We start from the raw sequence: 21,718 nt of genomic DNA on the forward strand, positions 1-21,718 counted from the left end.
TATTTTTTCGTTTTTTTGTTAAAAAAAAAAAAAAAAAAAAACATAACTTTTTATGCACCTTTGTATATTTATAAGTTATGTATATATGAACATATATATATTATATATATGATAAATATATTATTAAAACTATTATTATTAAATATATATACATAATTATAAATATATTATTAAAACTATTATTATTAAATATATATATATAATTATAAATATATTATTAATACTATTATTATTATTATTATATATATTATATATATATATATATATTTTAAATGTGTATATTTTACGTTTTGCTATTATTAAACATTTAATTTTACTCTTTCAAAAAAGAAAATAAATTATACAAATCAACATATTATATGTGATGTATTATTTATATTAGTACACTACGCACTTTTAAAAAAAAAAAAATATATATATATATATTTTTATTTTTTTTTTTTTACAAAGTTATTATTAAAACTATGCTTTTTTCAAAGACAAAAGGAATTGTACATAATATATAAAATATTAAATAAAAATAAATAAATAAATATATATATATATATATATATATATATATATATATATATATATATATGAAATATATAAATATATATAATATATATTACTTATTTATATATATTAGATTTTATCTCTGAATATAGAAATATATTAATATATTTTTATATATATGCATTAATATAAATATATGGTTATTTATATATGTATAAAATTATTATAAATATATTTATAGTATATTCAATTAATTTTTATTTATATATTTTGAAAATACTTAAAAAAAAAAATAAATAAAGAACATATTATATAAAAAATTTTATATCTTGATTGTTTGATTTATAAAATGAAAAAAATGTGTATAAAATAATAATACTGATACATTTTAATTGTATATATATATATATATATATATATTTATAATTATTTTTTTTTTTTGTCATTATATATATATATATATAATATATATTTTCATTTATATTATATACATACATACTTTTATAATTTTTTTTTATATTAAGGGAAAATACTAAGAACAAAAAACGAAAACCCTCCAAACATAATAATAATTATATCAATATATATATATATATATATATATATATATATATATATATATTCATATTTATTACATAAAATAAAATAGGGAACGTATTTTTTTAATTGTATATGTTTTCGTCTTCTTTTTTTTTTATATATTTATTAATAAAAGCATTGTACAGTAATAAATAAATAAATAAATAAATAAATATATATATATATATATATATATGTATATATTTATTTTTAGGAATATCCTTTATTCGCTTCCTATTTGTATATTGTTCATAAAAGCGAGTCCTGTTTTTTTTTTTTTTTTTTTGAGTAACCATACTTGTTAAATCAACTTATTTGTACATATAGTTATTATATATATAAAACAAGAGAATTAAATATAAAAGAAGGGGAAAATAAATAAATAAATTATATATAAGAGGAAAAAGTACAGAAAAACAAAGAGAATATAAATATACACCTTGTGCATTTTTCTATATATATATAAAAAAATTGTATTTTATTTTATTTTATTTTTTTGTACAATTAAATTAAAGGGTATATGTAAATATACTAATGATTAGAATGTTATAAATATATATATGTATATATATATATATATATATATTGATATTTACTTAATTTTTATTATTTATTTTTTATTATTTAATTTTTAAGATGTCTACAAATGAGAAATTCAATTATATAGAGGAAAACAAATTGAACTCTCAAGATTTTTCCTCAAATACGAATTACAAACATATGGAGAAAAGTGACGAAAGAAATATAATGGGGGATTATAATAATACCGATGTATTAAAAGAAATGACAAGTGAGGAATTTAAAAATATTTTAAATGATGATGCATATTATAAGAAGCTGTTTGAATCTGAGGGGAAACATGATTCGTTTAATAATGATAAGGACGGGTTATTAAATTTTGAGGTGGATAACCTTAACGATAATAATAATAATGATAATATTGGAAGTAATAAGAACAACGAAACTAAAAAAAAAAAAAATAATAATAATAATAATAATAATAATAATAATAATAATAATAAAAATAATAAAAATTATTATTATTATGATGAGTTGGATGTAGATACAGATGGGGAGATAAATAAAAATAACACAGAAAGTATTAATAAAAAAGAGAAATTCCCCAGATTTTCAAATTTAAGTTTATTAAATGATGACTTTTTTTTGAAAAGTCAAAATATGGATATGAACAAACAAAATGAAGATTTAAAAAATAAAAGAGATAGCTTGTTATCATTAAAGAATTTGAGGAATTCTTCTATTTTTAATTTAAGTCTTACTGATGAAAATTTAAAACGTTCTTATCAAAAATATGAATTATATTCAAATGATAAATTAAATATGTCTCTTTCTCAGACGGATCATATCTATGATAGTGATTTGTTAACCCCTTCTCCTTCGAAAAAAGACAGTGTGAGAAAAAATGCAAGAAATGATGAAATGCATAATATTATAGAAAATAAGTACAATAATGATAATATATATAAGGACAATATTTATAATAGTATCCATAATCAGAAAGAAGGTGACTCGTATAAAATACACATAAAATCAGATGATCCTGACAATGTACTACATTTAAATAGTTATAATAAAAAAAATGAAGATAGAAAAAAAAACATTGAAGAAGAAAATATTCATGTTGTGAATAATAATAATAATAATAATAATAATAATAATAATAATAGAAATAAAAAATTATCTATCGATTTATTAGATGAAGAATTAGATAATTTAAAAAAGAAATATTTATTAGATGATAGTATAAATTATGATGATAAGAATAATGATTATCTAGATGAATATGCTAGTGATTCCGAATTTTTAAAAAGAAGTTCTTTAGAAAATAAAATGAACCTTGATTTAAATTATGGAAATGACGATTCTTTAAATAATAGTAGACGTATATCTAATAATAGTTTTTCATATTGGGAGAATAAAATCAATTCAACACGAAAAATTAAAATTAATAATGAAACCCCAAAAAAAGGAATATTAAAAGTAAGTAACTCTGTATCTCCTTTAAAAGATATGAATGATAATATGAGTGCAAGGAAAAAATCAGTTCAATTTTCTCATAGATCGGTAGCTGTTTTTGATGATAAGGAAAAGATATCCCCATTACATCTAACACAATTTACTAGAATATCTAGTGATTCTAATAACTCCGAATTCAAAAAGAAAAGTGTTTCCATCGATTCATGTATCGACAAAAAGGATAATGATAAATTAGTTGGAGATAATTTTTTGGAAGATCTTGATAAATCGCCAATTGATAAATTATTATATAAATCTAACAACAGAATCAATAATAGTAATAATAATGATAATATTATGAACATGTCATCAGCACAATCTATTAGATTCAAAGCAAAAATTTCTGTAGACCAAATTGAATCAGCTCGTCTATCTCCAATTAAAAATGACTTAAGTTTTAATAACAACACTTTTAATTTATCTTTTAATAGTAGTAGGGAATACGATTATATGAACCTACATAATAATGTGTTAAGTGAAGAAATGCAAAGTAATAACCATAACGATGATTATATTATCAAAGGTAATATAAATTTGTTTGATCGTCAAAATAGGAACACTATGGATCTTGCCACTCTTTCCAAGGTGGGTGCAGAAAGTGGTCCGACTATTGAGAGATTGAAGAAAGGAGACAAAGGAGAAGGACAGGTGGATAGAAAAAATATTGTAAATGAAGAAAATAAAAGTGGTGATAGTAATGAGCAGGACATTAACAATGAAGAAATTGTTAATGATGAAATTGTTAATGATGAAATTGTTAATGATGAAATTGTTAATGATGAAATTGTTAATGATGAAATGATTAATGATGAAATTATTAATGATGAAATTGTTAATGATGAAATGATTAATGATGAAATTATTAATGATGAAATTGTTAATGATGAAATTATTAATGATGATATTATCAATAATAAAATTATTAATGATGATATTATCAATAATAAAATTATTAATGATGATATTATCAATAATAAAATTGTTAATGGTGAAATTATTAATGATGATATTATCAATAATAAAATTATTAATGATGAAAGTAATAAATTTTATCGTAACAAACCTTACAGTAATAGAATTAATAATGATGATGATAAAAAAAAAAAATTGGTGCCTAGCAAAGAGGACAGTTTTGAAAAGAAATGGGGAGAAAAGAAAACATTCGAAGATAAAAACAAAATGAACAGGAAAACCATAAACTTTATAGAAAATAATAATAAGAATAATTTAAATATAGAAGAAAAGAAAAAAAACGTGATCGTTAATAGACGTGCAAGTTACAGTGCTTCTATAAGGAATAATATAAAAATTAAAAAAAAATGGAATGAAGAGGATGTATCAAAATATGAAAAAGACATTAATTTTAAGACACAAAGAAATTTAAAAAATAGATCAAGTGTGGAAACAACAATGAAAAAATATGATGAAAAAAATGTATGTGCATTAAAGAATGTAACAATAGAAAATAAAGAATTAAATGAAAATGAAAATGAAAATATATACGGAAATATAACAAATGACAAAGAAAATAACAATTTAAATAATATTAATAATAAATATTGTGTTGAAGATATAACATTTTATGAAGTACAAAAAGAAAAATCAAAAAAAGATGTACATCATAATATAGAACATGATAATACAGATAAAAGAGAAATGCATAACAAAATGGATAATGATCAATATGTTATAACACCATATGAAAAAGAAAAAAATCTTTTGTTATATAATACCAATTGTGAAGAACAAAAGGATCAAAATCATAATTATGATCATACTTTTAAACATAGAAGAAAAACTATTGTAGATACAAATCATGAATATCCAAATGAAGAAGATTATAAAGAATATATATACAATAATGAAAATTATTCTGAAAAAGGTGGAAGGTTTGTTGATAATGATGATAAATTTAATGAGAATGAAGAAGAAAATGAAATGCATAATGAAATTAATCATTTGGAAGAAGAAAATAAATATAATGTTTTTTATGGTGAGAAAGATGAAGATAATATGAATGAAGGACAAGAGGAGGAAGGAAAATATTATGGGGAAGAAAAGTATGATGAGGAAGGAAAATATGATGAGGAAGGGAAATATTACGAAGAAGAAAAGTATGATGAGGAAGGAAAATATTACGAAGAAGGAAAATATTATGGGGAAGAAAAGTATGATGAAGAAGGAAAATATTACGAAGAAGAAAAGTATGATGAGGAAGAAAAATATGATGAGGAGGGAAAATATGATGAAGAAGGAAAATATGATGAAGAAGGAAAATATGATGAAGAAGGAAAATATGAAGATGGAAAATATGATGGTGAAGAACAATATTATGAAGAAGGAAAATATGATGAGGAGGGCAAATATGATGAGGAAGTGAAATATGATGAGGAGGGCAAATATGATGAGGAAGGAAAATATGATGAGGAAGGAAAATATGATGAGGAGGGCAAATATGATGAGGAAGAAAAGTATGATGAGGAAGAAAAGTACGATGAGGAAGCTCATTATGATAAAAAATATCATTATGATAAAAAATATCATTGTGATAAAAAATTTCATTATGAAAAAAATTCTCGTTATAATGATGATACTGAATACAACGAATGTGAACGAAGAGAGACGAATACTGTTTCTTCTTACAATAATAAAGAACTCATAAAATATACCAAAGAAAGTAAAAAAATGATAGAAAAGAAAAAAGAAGAAAATATGAAATTAAAAGAAACGTTAAATGAGAATTTAATAAAAAAACAAGAAATGATTAAAGAGATAACATTAAAAATTATAAGAAGGTGTCGTATATATTCACTTAAACAATTACATAATGAAAAGAAGAATATAAATAATATAATAAAATTATATGAATCTGTACGTAATATTTTATTTAAATTTATTAATAAAATAAATAATTTAAATAACGTAAGTATAAAATTGGATGATGCATTATTAAAATATGAAGTTACCCAATTAAATTATAGTAAAACAAAAAAGGCTATAGAAGCTCTTGAAAAATATAATTTAAAAATTGAGAATAAAATAAAAGAGAAAAAAATATTATTAGAAAAACAAACTGCAGTATTAGATAAAAAGCAAATGAAAATTGAATTATTAACGAAACAGTTGAACAAATTAAAAAATATGTATGATAATGGTTCCACAAGGAAACAAGAAATTAATTTAATCAAAGTATATAAAGAAAAGGTAGAAGAGTTTAAGAAAATGGAAATAATTAAAGGATTTTTAATAAAAAATATTAATAAATATGGAATCAATTTTGAGCTCTTAAATTTTAATTATTATAATTTTTCAACATTGTATGATTATAATAATATCGATGGAGTCTTTTTCAAAAATGGGGATTACCTTATGTATAACAATGGGTTATCTGATCATCAAGGAGGAAAGTTAATCAAACAAATGGACGGTAATAATAATAATAATAATATGTATAGCAGTATGCATAGTAATATGCATAGTGATATACATAATAATATGCATAGTAATATGCATAGTAATATGCATAGTGATATACATAATAATATACATAGTAATATACATAGTAATATACATAGTAATATGCATAATAATGTGCATAATAATATACATCACAATATACATCACAATATACATCACAATATACATCACAATATACATCACAATATACATCACAATATACATAGTACTAATTTTATAAATTGTAATAATGCTTTATTAATAAACGAATATAATAATTTTTCTAAAGCAGGTATGCTACTAAACAATTCAAATAACAACAACAACCATAATAATAATAATAATAATAATAATAATAATGGTGTTAATAATATATACAATCATGATGAGAACCTTGAACGAGGAAAAAAAGGGACGACACTCATAAAAAAGGATATACTTACGAACATTGAAGGAAATGATAATGAAGAAAATTATGATAGAACATTTGATATTAATGAATTATATAAAAAAGAATATAAATTAAAACGTTTACATAAAAAGATAAATAGAAATACCTTTTTTAAAAATGAAATATTTGAAGAAGATTTAAATTGTGAATGGCCTTATAGTATAACAGTAGATATTATTTTTTCAAATGTATATAAATCGAAACAAGAAAATGATAATTTTAATATATCAAGTCCATTAAAAATTAAGAATATGAAACATTTAATAGCTAACAAAATGCATATATTAAATAATGAATGTAATATGGATAGTAATAATAATAATAATAATAATAATAACATGAACAAAAATCATAATCATAATATAATTAATAAAAATCATAATCTTAGTAATAATAAAACATATTTAAATTTATTTAGACCATATAAAATTGAAATGGATTCTTTTACAAGTTTTAAAGATATTACTATAAATACATATTATAAATATATAAATAACGATAATATGTATTATCACATATGGAATAAAAATTATGATAAAGATAAATATAACATTCAAATTAATAATGTACATATAAATAATAAATACAAAAAAAGAAAGACAAATAGAAATTTATTAATTAATAATATAGAAAATTATTCTTATTATGGTAATGATGATTCATATATAGGAGTAGAATGGAAATTACAATTAGAAATTATAAAATATAAAATGATAGAAATAATAAATAAAAAATTACAAAAATATACTATTAAAGATATAAAATTGGTAAACAGTAATAATAATAATAATAATAATAATAACAATAATAATAATATTAATAATATTGTCAATAATAAAAATGATAATGTAACAACAAAACCAAATAAAGAAGCATTAAAATATATAGTAGAAGAAATTGAATATTCTTTTCTTATATTAAATAATATTTTATTTCAGTATAAATATTTATTAAAACATTTCCTACATTTATCAAACACTTTTTTTGATTATTATCAAAATATTATAGTATTCAAAACGGTAGTCTTACCTAACCATGTATCTTCTCATTCCTTCTGGTTGTATTTATATGTAAGTGTAGAAAAAAATATCAAAGGATGATAAGAAGTATTATATGTGCCCTCATTTTATTCTACTCTATTATATTATATGACATTGTATAGTATTATATGACATTGTATAGTATTATATGACATTGTATAGTATTATATGACATTGTATAGTATTATATGACATTGTATAGTATTATATGACATTGTATAGTATTATATGACATTGTATTGTATTATATGACATTTTTTTTTTTTTTTTTTTTTTTTTTTAATTTTTTCCTTTTGTTAGATAAATTTAGAAGAGGCCTTCACCTTTTCTTCGCTCCTACATGGTATCGTTGAAATAAAAATTGAAAGTGTTGATGAGGAAGATAAGTATAGTGAAGAATGTAAGGAGATTAACAATAATATAATGAAGAGTCTGCAGCAGTGTATTTTTTCAATAAAATCAAAGTAATACAAGAAAAAAAAAAATAGTCCACACAAATAATATATATTATGTATATAATATATATATATATATATGTACATATTTTTATATATTTATTTTATTATTTTATTAGACCATTGGATATTACAGAAAGAATTAATTCATTCAATTTGGTTGAAATAATTTATGCCGTCCTTATTAATGGTTAGTTATGAAAATATTATATACATACAAAATAAAAGTAATACATACATGTATATATATACATACATATATATATATATATATATATATATATATATATATATATATATATATTTATTTATTTATTTATTTTTTTAGAGAATTATAATTTCCATAGTTATAAAAATAGTATGGAGGAAAATATAAAAAATCTGAAAACTTGTGAGGCTTTTATAAGTCAAATAATAGATAAGAAAATTATCGTACCTATTGAAATAAAAAAGAGTAACAACAAATTTATAGATTAACACAAGGTAGTGTATAAATACAATAAATTGTTATACCAACAAATATATATATATATATATATGTGCTTTTATTTTTATTTTATTTTATATTATTATTTTTTTTTTTTTGTGTGTGTGTGTGTTGTGATTTTTTAAATAATGAACTATAAATATTAACATATTTAACTGAACATTGCCACACTTTATAAATTATTTATATTTTTTTATTTTTATATTTTATTTTTTTTCTTTATAAATTTATAACTTATATATACATCAAAAAAAAAAATAATCAAAAAAAAAAAATAATCAAAAAAAAAAAATTAAAATGATATAATAAAAGAATAATTAAATTGTAATAAAAAGGTCATGGATAAAAAGACAATAAAATGGTAAGAAAATGAAAGGAAAAAAAAAAAAAAAAAACACACAAAATACATATATATATATATATGTGAACAGAAAAAAAATTTAAGTTTTTTTTGTCTCCAGAACGTAAGCATACATATACTCCATATTTTCGATCTAAAAAAAAAAATAAATAAATAGCATAACATATTACATATATATATATATATGTATGTGCTCTTTTTTTATTTCTTGGGTATTACTTGTAAATCTTTTAAATATTCCTCTTTTATTGGGACAATAAAAATTGTACATTCCTTATTTATGATAACGGGAATGTTTTTCTTTTTACTAAAATGATCACAGATGTGAGTAAATTTCTTAGTCTGGCTCGGTGCTGAAAAGGGAAATATAAAAATAATTCAATGTATTTAAAAATAATAAAATAAAATAAAATAAAAATATGATTATATAAACATATTATTTTATTTTATTTTTACTTGGTCCTAATTTCCATATGGCATAATTGGTGCATGTACTTTTTATTTGTTTCAAATTTTTAATGTCACTCTTTGTTTCCACATTTAATTTGGAATATCTAAAAAAATAAAAAAAAAAAAAAAAAAAAAAATATATATATATATATATATATATAGATTTATATACTTATCTCTTTAATATATATATATATATATATGGATAGATATATTGCTTTGTTCAAAAAAAAAAAAAGATTATATATTACATTTTAAGTTTTGGATCTCCCTCATATAAGGTTGCTACAAAATCACATTTATATTTCTGATTAACATAAAAGGCGATTATTTTTTCTTTTTTCCCATCTAGACTATTATCATGTTCCATATCAGTATGTATACTATTATACTGATCATTAAACATATTATCATCATTATAATTATGTTTATGATCATCTAAATAATCTCTCTTATTCTTTTTACTATCTCTATAATGCTCATGATCATCTGCTTTTCTTTTTAAAATTCTCTGATTATCACTTTTCTCATGATGCGAACTTTTATATGATTTGCTTTTTCTAGTGCGATTATTTTTTTTATCGATTAGATAATTTGAATCTTTATGAATCTTTTTTTTTGAGTTATGATCATCATATTTATTATTATAATAATTGTTACTATTTGTTGTTGCATATCCTTTTTTGTAACGATTTCTTTTTAATAATGACATAGTCTTGGAATCAGCATAAGGATTATTTTTTCTATGATATTTATTTTCTAATCTATCTTGTGTTTCGTTATTATCTAAGAACCGTTTTCTTGATAAATTTATTTTCTGTTTATTTTCCCATTCGTTTAATATGGAAAAATCAATATTTAGAATAGTACTTTTAGATATCTGTATACCGAACATGTGATTTCTTGCATTTACTGCAGATTCTACATTTTTATATTGTAAAAAAAAACAATTCTTATCATTTACATATTTAATATTTCTGATCTCTCCAAAATAACTAAACATTGTTTTTAATATATTCGCTGTGTTAAAAAAATAATTTTTTAATATATTTCCTACCCATAAACAGTTGTTAGGTTTATGTGGTGATGTATAAGTTACTAAAAAATTCTTTTCTTCTAAAATTTTTTTTGCTTCTGTACAATTTTTTATGGTTCGAAAGGTTAAATGTGCATACACATTTTTATTCACATCGTTCTTCTTATCTATCCAATCTGAAACACCATTATTGTGGCTGTCATCATTAGGATCGTTTTTTTCATTTTCTATATTGTCATCATTCTGTTCTCCCTCCGGTTGTTCTTGTTTTTCTTTTTCTTCTTCTTTTTCTTCATCTTTTTCTTCATCTTTTTCTTCTTCTTTTTCTTCTTCTTTTTCTTCATCTTTTTCTTCTTCTTTTTCTTCTTCTTTTTCTTCATCTTTTTCTTCATCTTTTTCTTCTTCTTTTTCTTCCTTTTTTGTTTTAGCACGTCCTCTCATTTTTCTTAATTTTTGAGGAGCTGCCTTTGCCCTTTCTTGACCTTTCATTCTTCCACCTTTTTGAGTTATTTCCTCTTCTTTTAATTCTACTGGTTCCTCCTTATTGCCATTTGATTTATCATCATGATGATCACTTTGTATATGTTCCTGCTCATCTGTGTTTCCCTCTTGCTTTATATTTTGCTCACTGTTTATATGATCTTCCTCCTTTTGTTCTTGTGTGGTTTGTAGTACATGTTGAGTATCCTTATTAATATCGTCATGATAGAATAACGTTTGGTTATTATTTTTGACAGCATCGAAAAAGATAACATCGACACATGCATTATATTTTTTATCAATTGTTAATAGGTTATTTATATAATCTTTTAATTTATGAGTATCTCTTAAATTTGTAGGAATATTAGTGATTAACAAATATCTATTATATAATTTATATATATTAAAAGATTGTAAAAAATCTAAATGGTTTTCTTCTATAGATAAATGTGTTGACCAATTTAATACTTTTTCTTCTTTTCTAGTAATCCATAAGAAATTATCTTTCATTATATGTTCACTATGAATATTGAAAGGATTATTATCATTTATTTCAATAAATTCATTTATATTATAAAGCGAATTATCTTTGTTATCATTGTCATTATGACTATTTATAAAATTACTATTTTCTTTTTTGTTTTTCATATTAATATTGGACATGGATAAGGTTGTGAAATTATTATGCTCATTAAATGGTGGGGGGGGGATATGTTTTGAATATAATCCTTTACTATAATTATTATTATTATTATAATCGTGTGAAGACAAATTATTTTTTTGATATGAAAAATTATAATTACTGGTATTAAACATTTCAAAATTATTATTATTATTATTATATTTAGAATGTAATAAATTATTTCCTATATTATCATTTGGTACATTTACATATTTATTGTATATCAATTTGTTGTAATTATTTTTTTCGTTTTGCATATTATTATTTTTCCCTCGATAAGAAGAATTGTTTGTATTTACACGACTATTATTATAAGAAAGATTATTATTATTATTATTATTATTATTATCCTCATCACTATGGTTATCATTGTATTCACCCATATGACTATTAGTAATATTATTATTATTATCATTATCATTATTGTTGTTGTATAAACTTGTTGGAGGAGGGGGAGGGGGGATATGTGAAAAATGATTACTATGATGAAAATAGTCAGGTATATCCTGCTGATCATTATTATTTTCTTTATTTACTTCAGATATTTTAATATGTCCATCAGATGTCATCATATAATCATTATTTAAATGCATAGGTAATGATGAATCAAACATATTATTTTTCAGTAAGACATTTTTACCTTTCATATGATGATTTTTATATAAAGGGGAATTATTATTAATTTTCATATTATTCATATAATATTTTTTATTTTTATATAAGACAACATTTTTCTTTATAGGATTACCTAAATGATCATAAAGAATATTTGAATTATCATTATAATGTTTAAAGTATAATTCATGTTTATTGTTTCTATCTTTATTAACATAATTATTTAAATATATATGATCATTATTTATATTCTCTTCTATATATTCATTATTCATATTATATATATATGTATTCCTTTTATTATCCACATGATTCATATTAGAATTCTTTTTATAATTCCCATATATAACTTGCATTCTTCTATTTTTTATTTTTAAATTATCTAAAAATTCTTTTGCTTTTTTTGCACTTGACAAAGATGTATATATAGCATGAACACCTTCATTATCATCCATATATATTTTTTCAACTGTTCCAAAAATTTTTAATAACATTTCCAAATGATCATTTGATAGTTCTAAATATATATTTAATAAAATTATTTCTTTATTTTCTTTATTTTTTTCGTTAACACGTTCATAAGGTATTTCATCTTCAACAACTTCTCCTTCTTCTTCTTCATCAGAAGATAAATTATTTAGTACGCTTTCAATCTTTTTATTAATTTCATCTGAGTTTAATATACATTCCGTATTTTCCATATCATCTTTATCAACATCCATAACATTTCCTTTTTCATCCTTTAAAGTATCTTCATATTTAGTTTCATCTACATTAGTATTACCGTTCATATTATTCGTAACATTTTTTTTTTCTTCTTCTCCTTCCTCATCATAATCTATTGTTTCATCATTATTTATTTCTTCGTTATTTATATTCTTTTTTGAAGAGCTTTTTACTAATCCCCACATTTTTATTTATTCTCTTTGTATTATAAAATAAAGGCGTGCTCGTGGGAAATATAAGAAATGAGCAAAGGAGAAATCTATCTTCTTTTTAAAGACTTCAATGGATATATATATATATATATATATATTATATAGCTATACTAATACAAGTGTTTATAACAAAAACGAAATTAATAAATAAATAAATAAATATACATATATTAAATATTTTTGTAAAAAAATTAAAAAAAAAAAAAAAAGTATAATTGAACGAATTTTAAGTATTCAAAATAATACATAGTATATTTTTTAAAAATTATAATTATAGAATTAGGGGTTCAGAAAAAATAAATATAAATAAATAAATATAAAAATTATGAAAAGGGAAATTATATATATTTAATTCTATAAAATAAAAATGATATATATATTATATATATATATATATATAAAATTATATATTTTTTTATAATTTATATAAAAATGGGATTTTATTACACAATATAAAAAAAAAAATAAAATAAATAAAAAATAAAAAGGAGTAAAAGAAAAAATTAAATATATATATAATATATATATATATATATATATATATATAATATATATTATAAATATGTATTATATTAAGGAATATTATTATTATTATTTTTTTTTTTTTTTTTTAAATTAATCAAATTTGGTATATAATATATTTTATTCATTTTCCTGTTTTTTAAAAGGAAAAAGATATAATATTAATAATATATATTAATATATATTATATATATATATTATATATTAATAAGAATTAATTAATATATTATTATATTTTCATTATCACTTAAATATATATATTCTTCTTTTCATCACAAAAAATGTATATGAAGGTCTCCCCCCTTATTTTTCATATATGGAAGGGAATAAAATATATATGATATTAAAAAAAATATATATTATATATATTTATAAAATGTATCATCTTAAATATTATATATATATATATATATAAATATATATATATTTTTTGTTATTTATTTATTTTTTTTTTTTTGTAAGGAAAATATTAATTATATTCTTATAAATTCATATATAGTTTAAAAAAAAAAAAAAAATAGAAAGGTATTATTATATACATAATATAAATTTGTGATGTAATAATATGTATGCCACCATGTGAAAAAAAAATAATTTTTTAAATGTTCCAAAAAAAAAAAAATTATATATATATATATGTATATAAATGTGTAACATATATATATATATATATATATATATTATTGTGAAATTATAATAAAAAGAATAAAATATATTAATAATTAAATAGGAATAATTTAATTTATTTTATTTTTTTATTAGACGTCTTTCTTATTATCAAATTGTATTTTTTCCCATTTAATAATATATAATTGTACTTAAAAGAATATAAAAGAAATTCCTGATTTTTTTTTTTTTTTTTTTTGTTTATTTGTTTTATATGTATAAATCTAAAAATGAAAAATAAAATATATAACCTATTTTTCTTTTTTGATTTTTTCTTTTTACCTTTTTGATTTTTTCTTTTTCCCTTTTTTGATTTCTTCTTTTTCCCTTTTTGATTTTTTCTTTTTACCTTTTTGATTTTTTCTTTTTACCTTTTTGATTTTTTCTTTTTTTTTACGATGTATTATGAAAGATGTCGATCTTCCGAATTTGTTCTTGGGGTTCAAAGTTATTCCTTAAGAACAAAGAGAACAAAAATAAAATATAAAAATAAAAAATGTAAAGGGGTTGGGGAAATGGATTTTGGTATGGATATGTGTGAAGAAGAATATATAAATAAAATATTATCATCTTTTTATTATAGTTATGAAAATGAATATAATAATATAGCTAGTAAATTTGAAAAAATAAAAAAGTTGAGTCATCCAAATATATGTACATATTTTCATATGAGTAGAACAAATAACAATTATATTTTATGTTCTGAATATTATACTTTATCTTTATATGACCTTTTGAATGATGAACATATTAATTGTGTAAATTTTAAATGTTTTAAAAAAATATTTAACAAAAAAATATATAAAAAAAATAAAAATATGTATAAAATATATAATAATATAAAGAATTATATATATAATAATAATCATAATCATAATAATCATAATAATAATCATAATAGTTATAATAATAATCATAATAATAATCATAATAATAGTCATAATAATAGTCATAATCATAATCATAATAGGATTGGGAAAAAAAAAAAAATTATTGATAATATCATTTTAAATAATATTATTTATCAAATATTAAGTGCTGTTCAATATTTACATTCCCACAATATTACCTTTCTAAATCTTACGCCACATAATATTTTAATTACAGATCAAGGACAAATAAAATTACATAATTATTGTTTATCTTATTTATTTTATAATGTTTCTTCTCTGTCTACTTATAAAGAAAATAAAAATGTTCATTATGTTAAAAATAAATTAAATGACCATGTCATATCCAAAAATGAAATGTATACAGGAGAAACAACTAAAAATAATTATTTGGATAAATTATTTAGTGATAAGAAAAAAAAAAATTACAAAATCAATAATCACATGATTTTATATATTGATCAATATTTCAAATATTACAATTTTACACATAACATATTATACCATATTCCATTCTTATTGTTTTTTAATTTATTGAAAAATGAAAATGTACATTTTATTTATGATGTCTATAAACATATAGATATTTTTAACATAGGAATTATAATAATTCAAATTGTTAATGGTTTATTAAACTTTTCATGCATCTTAGAAAACTTTATATACTTTTATCATATCCAAACACTTACTAATGTATCATATGATAAACGTACAAAGGAATATAAACAAACTAAAAAATCTATTAAAGACAAACGAAACAATATAACAAATAATTATAAACAATATGATTTAAACTCCTTTAGTGATTCAGCTTTATATACCAAACAAAAAATAGTGTCTTCTAAAGAAAAAAGAAAAACTATAAATATAAAAACTAGTCATAAATATAAAGATAAAAAAAATCAACAAATATATAATCAAAAAAACAATGAACCCAAGAAGAAAAAAATTCCCCTTGAATCTTATAAAAAAAAAACCAAAAAAATTAATAAAGAACAACAAACCATTGAACAAATATATCAACATGCTCTATTGGTTAGAAGAAAAATAATTGATATACAACAAGAACAAAAATCAGATAATAAACATATCGAACGTAATTATACAAATAATGTAAAAAACAACCAAACAAATAAACAAAACGATATGGATCCTTCTAAAAATGAAAACATATCCTCTACAAGTCTTAATGTAAGTGAAAAGAAGATGTTTAGGTTTTTTTTTTTTAAGACATCTGAAAAAAATGACACTTTATTTAAAATACAAAATGTGTTTATCCTCATAATATACATTAAATTATTTTATATTTATTATTATTTAAAATATTATAAAAATAAAAAAAATAAAGAAATCAGCTTATTAAACGTAAATATACAGGACCTATTCAAAAGGTTATGTAAACACAAATTAAATAATAATTCCTATCAATCAAAATACAGACATCACATAATAAATAAATTAAAAAGAAAACGTTATAATAATATTATATATGAAATAATAAAAAATATAATTGAATATTTTTTAAATTGTAAAGTAAATCTTTCTTTTATTAAACTTATTGAAAATATGTACTCAGAATTTTTTAATATTCATTTATTAAAATATAATTTAAGAAATATATTTTATTCTGATCAAAATGACCAAAACGGAAATGAAAAAACTTTATTTCTTAATCTTTTACATAAATGTTTATTATTAAATAACCTTCAATGTAACTCAACATCTTTGTTATCTCATTATTATTTTTTTTATAATGTTAATATTTATAAACATAATAATTGTTCAGAAACAAATTATACTGGAAAGGATACCTTTAATATTCCGAGAAATATGTCCCTATTAGAAAATACAACTATCACAAATGAAAAGGTGTTAATGAATAAGGTTAACCATATAAATAATTTTATATCGAATGCATGTACTAGTCATATTAATACAACTAGTCATTTTCAAAATACTTCCCTCAATAATAATAATAATAATAATAATAATAATAATAATAATTTATATTTTAATTCCAATATTAAAAATGGTCATCAAAACATTACAGATACAAATAATAACATAATTATTAATACTGAATCTGAACGTGTATTTAATCATATCTTATTAAATCAAAATTATGATAATATACATTTTAATTCAGCCAACGTTAGGGAAATGCCACCTGAACATGTTCAGGAAATAAATAAATTAAGCCAAGAAGAGCTAGCCAAAAAAAATTATTACAATCCATATTTGGTGGATTATATTTTAAATGTAACTAAATGGAATGAATGGAAAGATAAATATTTTATAAATAAAAAGGATATATTTTATTGGTTTCATATGTTATATAATATAAATTATAATGAAGAATTAATGAATGTTAATTCTTTTCTTAGGTCTCCTAATATATTAAAAATACCATATGTACTTTATAAGAGAAAAAATGGAACATATTTTGATATGTCTCTTTTTTCTTTTTACAAATTGTATCTTTTAAAAAAATATGACAGCAATACATTATTTAACGTTTACGAAAATGTATCAACTTTTAAAAAATTATCAAAAGGAAAATATAAAAAAATCAAAAAGATAATAAAACATGAGGTTAATTATATCAAGGGGAATAAAAAAAAAAGTGTATACACGTGTGTACCAAGAAAAAGGTGTGGAAATTATAAAGAAATGATATATATAAGTACCTATGAACTTTTGAAAAATAAGAGATTCACAGTATCCAAAAATAACATGCTTAAAAAATACATGTTCATGTCAAACAACGATGGTGATATTTGTAACATAATAAATAAAAAAAAAGAAATAACTGAATTGTGGGAGAATAAAAAAAAAATACATGTATATGAACAGGAATATAATATAAGCAAAAAAAAAAAAAGAAAAAAAGAAAAGAAAAAAAAAAAGAAAAAAAAAAAGAAACGAATTCCTTTATGGGAAAATAAAAATGTAGTCACTCAAAGTAATAATAAACATAAAAGTATGAATAATTCTACCCATGAAAAAACAGATAATATTTACAATTCTTATAATGAATATGATGACATAAATTATAATTATGATGATGATTTATTTATCTCATCCAATTTTTTTAATATTTCCTTTAACATTAATAATAAACATTCATATGCATTGTTTAATGATTATAACCTAACTACGATTGGAATATATCTAAAAGAATTTTATGAAATAATAAAAGATGCTTATTCATTTATTAGGAAAAATGAGAATTTTATAAATCCTAAATCAAGTTGTATTTATACCAATAGTTTTTTTTTTATATATCAATTTAAATTACATATCAAATATCATGAATTATTAAAATTTAATCCTCTTGATACCTTAACACTAATGAAAGAAATAAAATCAGGTTACCCATGTAATATGAGAAATGTTATTTATTTAATTTTACTTAATTATAATTATCATATATTATTAAAAAAATCATATGAGAAAAAAGAAAAAATTAAAGATCAAATTAGTTATATATTAATTTCTAAGAATAAACGTATAGACAAAAATGGAATAATAATTTATTCAAATAATAGTAATGTAAAGTATTCTATGTATTCAAATAAATATAATCATAAACATAATAATAATAATATATTGTTATATATATTTAAAGATAAATGGATATATGATAATGATCTTATTGGTAGTTTGAAATTTCAAAAAAAGTTAATAAACTTGTTAATATTAATAAATATAAAATTAAATATTCAGAATAAATATTTGAAATATTTATTTATTCCAATTATTTTATTATATTATAATAATATATATATAAGTTATAAATGTATAAAGAAAATTTTGCAAAAATATTTAATAGACTTTTATAAAAATGTTTATTATAGGAATGAATATATATATATTTTCAATAGTCTTTTAAATTATTACATTCCGGAATTGTCCATGTGGTTTTTTAAGAATAATATAAATATAATCAAAATTATAAAAAGTTGGATCTACTCTTTATTTTGTACCTTTTTTGATTTACAAAATATTTATTTATTATTAGACAATATTTTAATACAACCATCGTCATATATAATATTTATTTGTATAAGTATATTCATGTATTTGAAAAAATATCTTATAAATATTAAAACAAATGAAAATATATACAAAAAAGTTTTTTCCTTATCAAACTTAATTAATCTGAATTTTATTTTAAATACTTCTCGTTACCTTTTTGAAAGGTGTCCTAAATATTATCTTCTATTTCCTTTCCACCTACAAATAGAAGGATCATCTATAAAAGAAAAATCAATATTATTTGATAAAGGAGCCAATGAAAATATAAATAATCATATAAATTATATATCTCATTTAATTAGTAATAAAAAATGGATCAGATATTATATTCATAGATATACCTTTAAATTATATATCAAAAAAAAAAATAAAACAAAAAATAAAAATTTGATATGCATTAATAACAAGACACCTTTGATCCATATGAACTACAACACGACAAATACAAATGAAATTAATAATAATCAAAATTATAATAATCAAAATAATTTGTTAATTGAAAAAAAAAATTTGGAAAATATAAATATTAATTTAAAAGATACTAATGACAATAATAATAATAATAATAATAATAATAATAGTAACAATAGTAACAATAGTAACAATAGTAACAATAGTAACAATAATAATAATTACACAAATGAGTCATTTAAAATTTTAAAAAAAAGTTATAAAACAAATGAATCATTAAAGCTAAAAAATTATTATAAATACTTTTTAAAATGTTATAAAACAAATAAACAAAAAAAAAATGTAAATGAATTCATTTATTATAAAAAAGGGAATTTCAAAAATTGTGAACAAAGAAAGACAAAGATAAATAAACAAAAAAATAAAAAAAAAAATAATAATAATAATAATAGTAATAATACATATAATAATGAACTAGCCAAAAATGTAAATAATCATAATAATATGAATAATACATATCATGAACTAGCCAAAAATATAAAAAATATATATAATACATATTATGAGCTAGCCAAAAATATGAACAATAAAAAAAAAAAAAAAAAGTTTAAAAATGTGGACATGGTTAAATTGAGCAATTTCCCAATTTTCCCATTTCTTGATATAAGACATATATTAAATGATTTCTGTATAGATGATTATATAATAGTTGACATGCGTTCACTTGAAAACTTTAAAAAAAAAAAATTCAAATCATCTGTACATGTTAATACATTTTTAATTAACTTAAAAAAAGGCACATATAAGAATTACATTGATGATACATCATATGATGAAAATTTGACATTGAAGACTATTCTTCTGGTATTTAATAATTCGATATTAGATTATGATGCTATATATAATTTTTTAAATTTAAAAATAAAATATATAACTATATTATGTGGTGGATTTACCAACGCCTTGAGTATCTTACCCTCAACATATTTTACATAGGTTACACAAATAGCTGTACTTATAAAATACAATTAAATAAGACAAAATAAATATATATCGAATTAAATAGAATGTGTGTTTCATATTTATATATTTATTATACTTGACATTGGAAAATGTTGTATATCTTATGTACGACATAATATATAGTAATTTATTTATTTGTTTTTTTTTTATACTTATATAATTTTTATTTGTCCATGTATATATATATATATATATATATATATATATATATATATATATATATATATATATATATTTATTTATTTATATTATTTCTTGATTTTTCTTTTTTCTTTTTTTTTTGTTATTTTTGTTTAAAAATTTCTAAATGGGTTATAACACATGGATTTAAATAAATATGTAATGATTTAAAAGAATGTTGTTTTCCCCAAGCATTCTAATTTAATATGCAACATATATATATATATATATAAATATATGTATATATATATCTGCATTTTTGTGTGCAAGGTATATTCCCTTAATGTTTTTTTCTTGGTCTTCAGAAAAAATTTAAATTTTATTATATCATAATTATGCTGCATTCGGATAAACATACATTACTTTAGTTATACAAAAGTTAAAAATTTTTCTTTTTTGGGGTCTATAATATAAATATCCAAAAAA

At 19.3% G+C, this 21,718-nt stretch overlaps 3 protein-coding genes across 3 annotated transcripts; 2 read left to right on the plus strand and 1 right to left on the minus strand.

The window, feature by feature from the left end:
- Positions 1-1,710: 1,710 nt before the first annotated feature.
- PRSY57_0721000 (hypothetical protein) lies at positions 1,711-8,990 on the plus strand (the record flags this gene model as incomplete). The annotated part of the gene is made up of 4 exons (XM_020114673.1): positions 1,711-8,088; positions 8,359-8,522; positions 8,633-8,703; positions 8,842-8,990. 4 exons carry the CDS (start codon positions 1,711-1,713, stop codon positions 8,988-8,990), a joined length of 6,762 nt encoding a protein of 2,253 aa, XP_019970630.1.
- Positions 8,991-9,440: 450 nt separating this feature from the next.
- On the minus strand, positions 9,441-13,535 carry PRSY57_0721100 (hypothetical protein; the record flags this gene model as incomplete). The annotated part of the gene is made up of 4 exons (XM_012906865.2): positions 9,441-9,494; positions 9,581-9,714; positions 9,818-9,915; positions 10,063-13,535. 4 exons carry the CDS (start codon positions 13,533-13,535, stop codon positions 9,441-9,443), a joined length of 3,759 nt encoding a protein of 1,252 aa, XP_012762319.2.
- Positions 13,536-15,148: 1,613 nt separating this feature from the next.
- PRSY57_0721200 (Rab GTPase activator and protein kinase, putative) lies at positions 15,149-21,085 on the plus strand (the record flags this gene model as incomplete). The annotated part of the gene is made up of 1 exon (XM_012906866.2): positions 15,149-21,085. The coding sequence occupies one exon, from the start codon at positions 15,149-15,151 to the stop codon at positions 21,083-21,085; it is 5,937 nt and encodes a 1,978-aa protein (XP_012762320.2).
- Positions 21,086-21,718: the final 633 nt, after the last annotated feature.

Source organism: Plasmodium reichenowi, chromosome 7 (assembly GCF_001601855.1).
Source record: "Plasmodium reichenowi strain SY57 chromosome 7, whole genome shotgun sequence".
NCBI classification, from domain to species: Eukaryota; Apicomplexa; class Aconoidasida; order Haemosporida; family Plasmodiidae; genus Plasmodium; species Plasmodium reichenowi.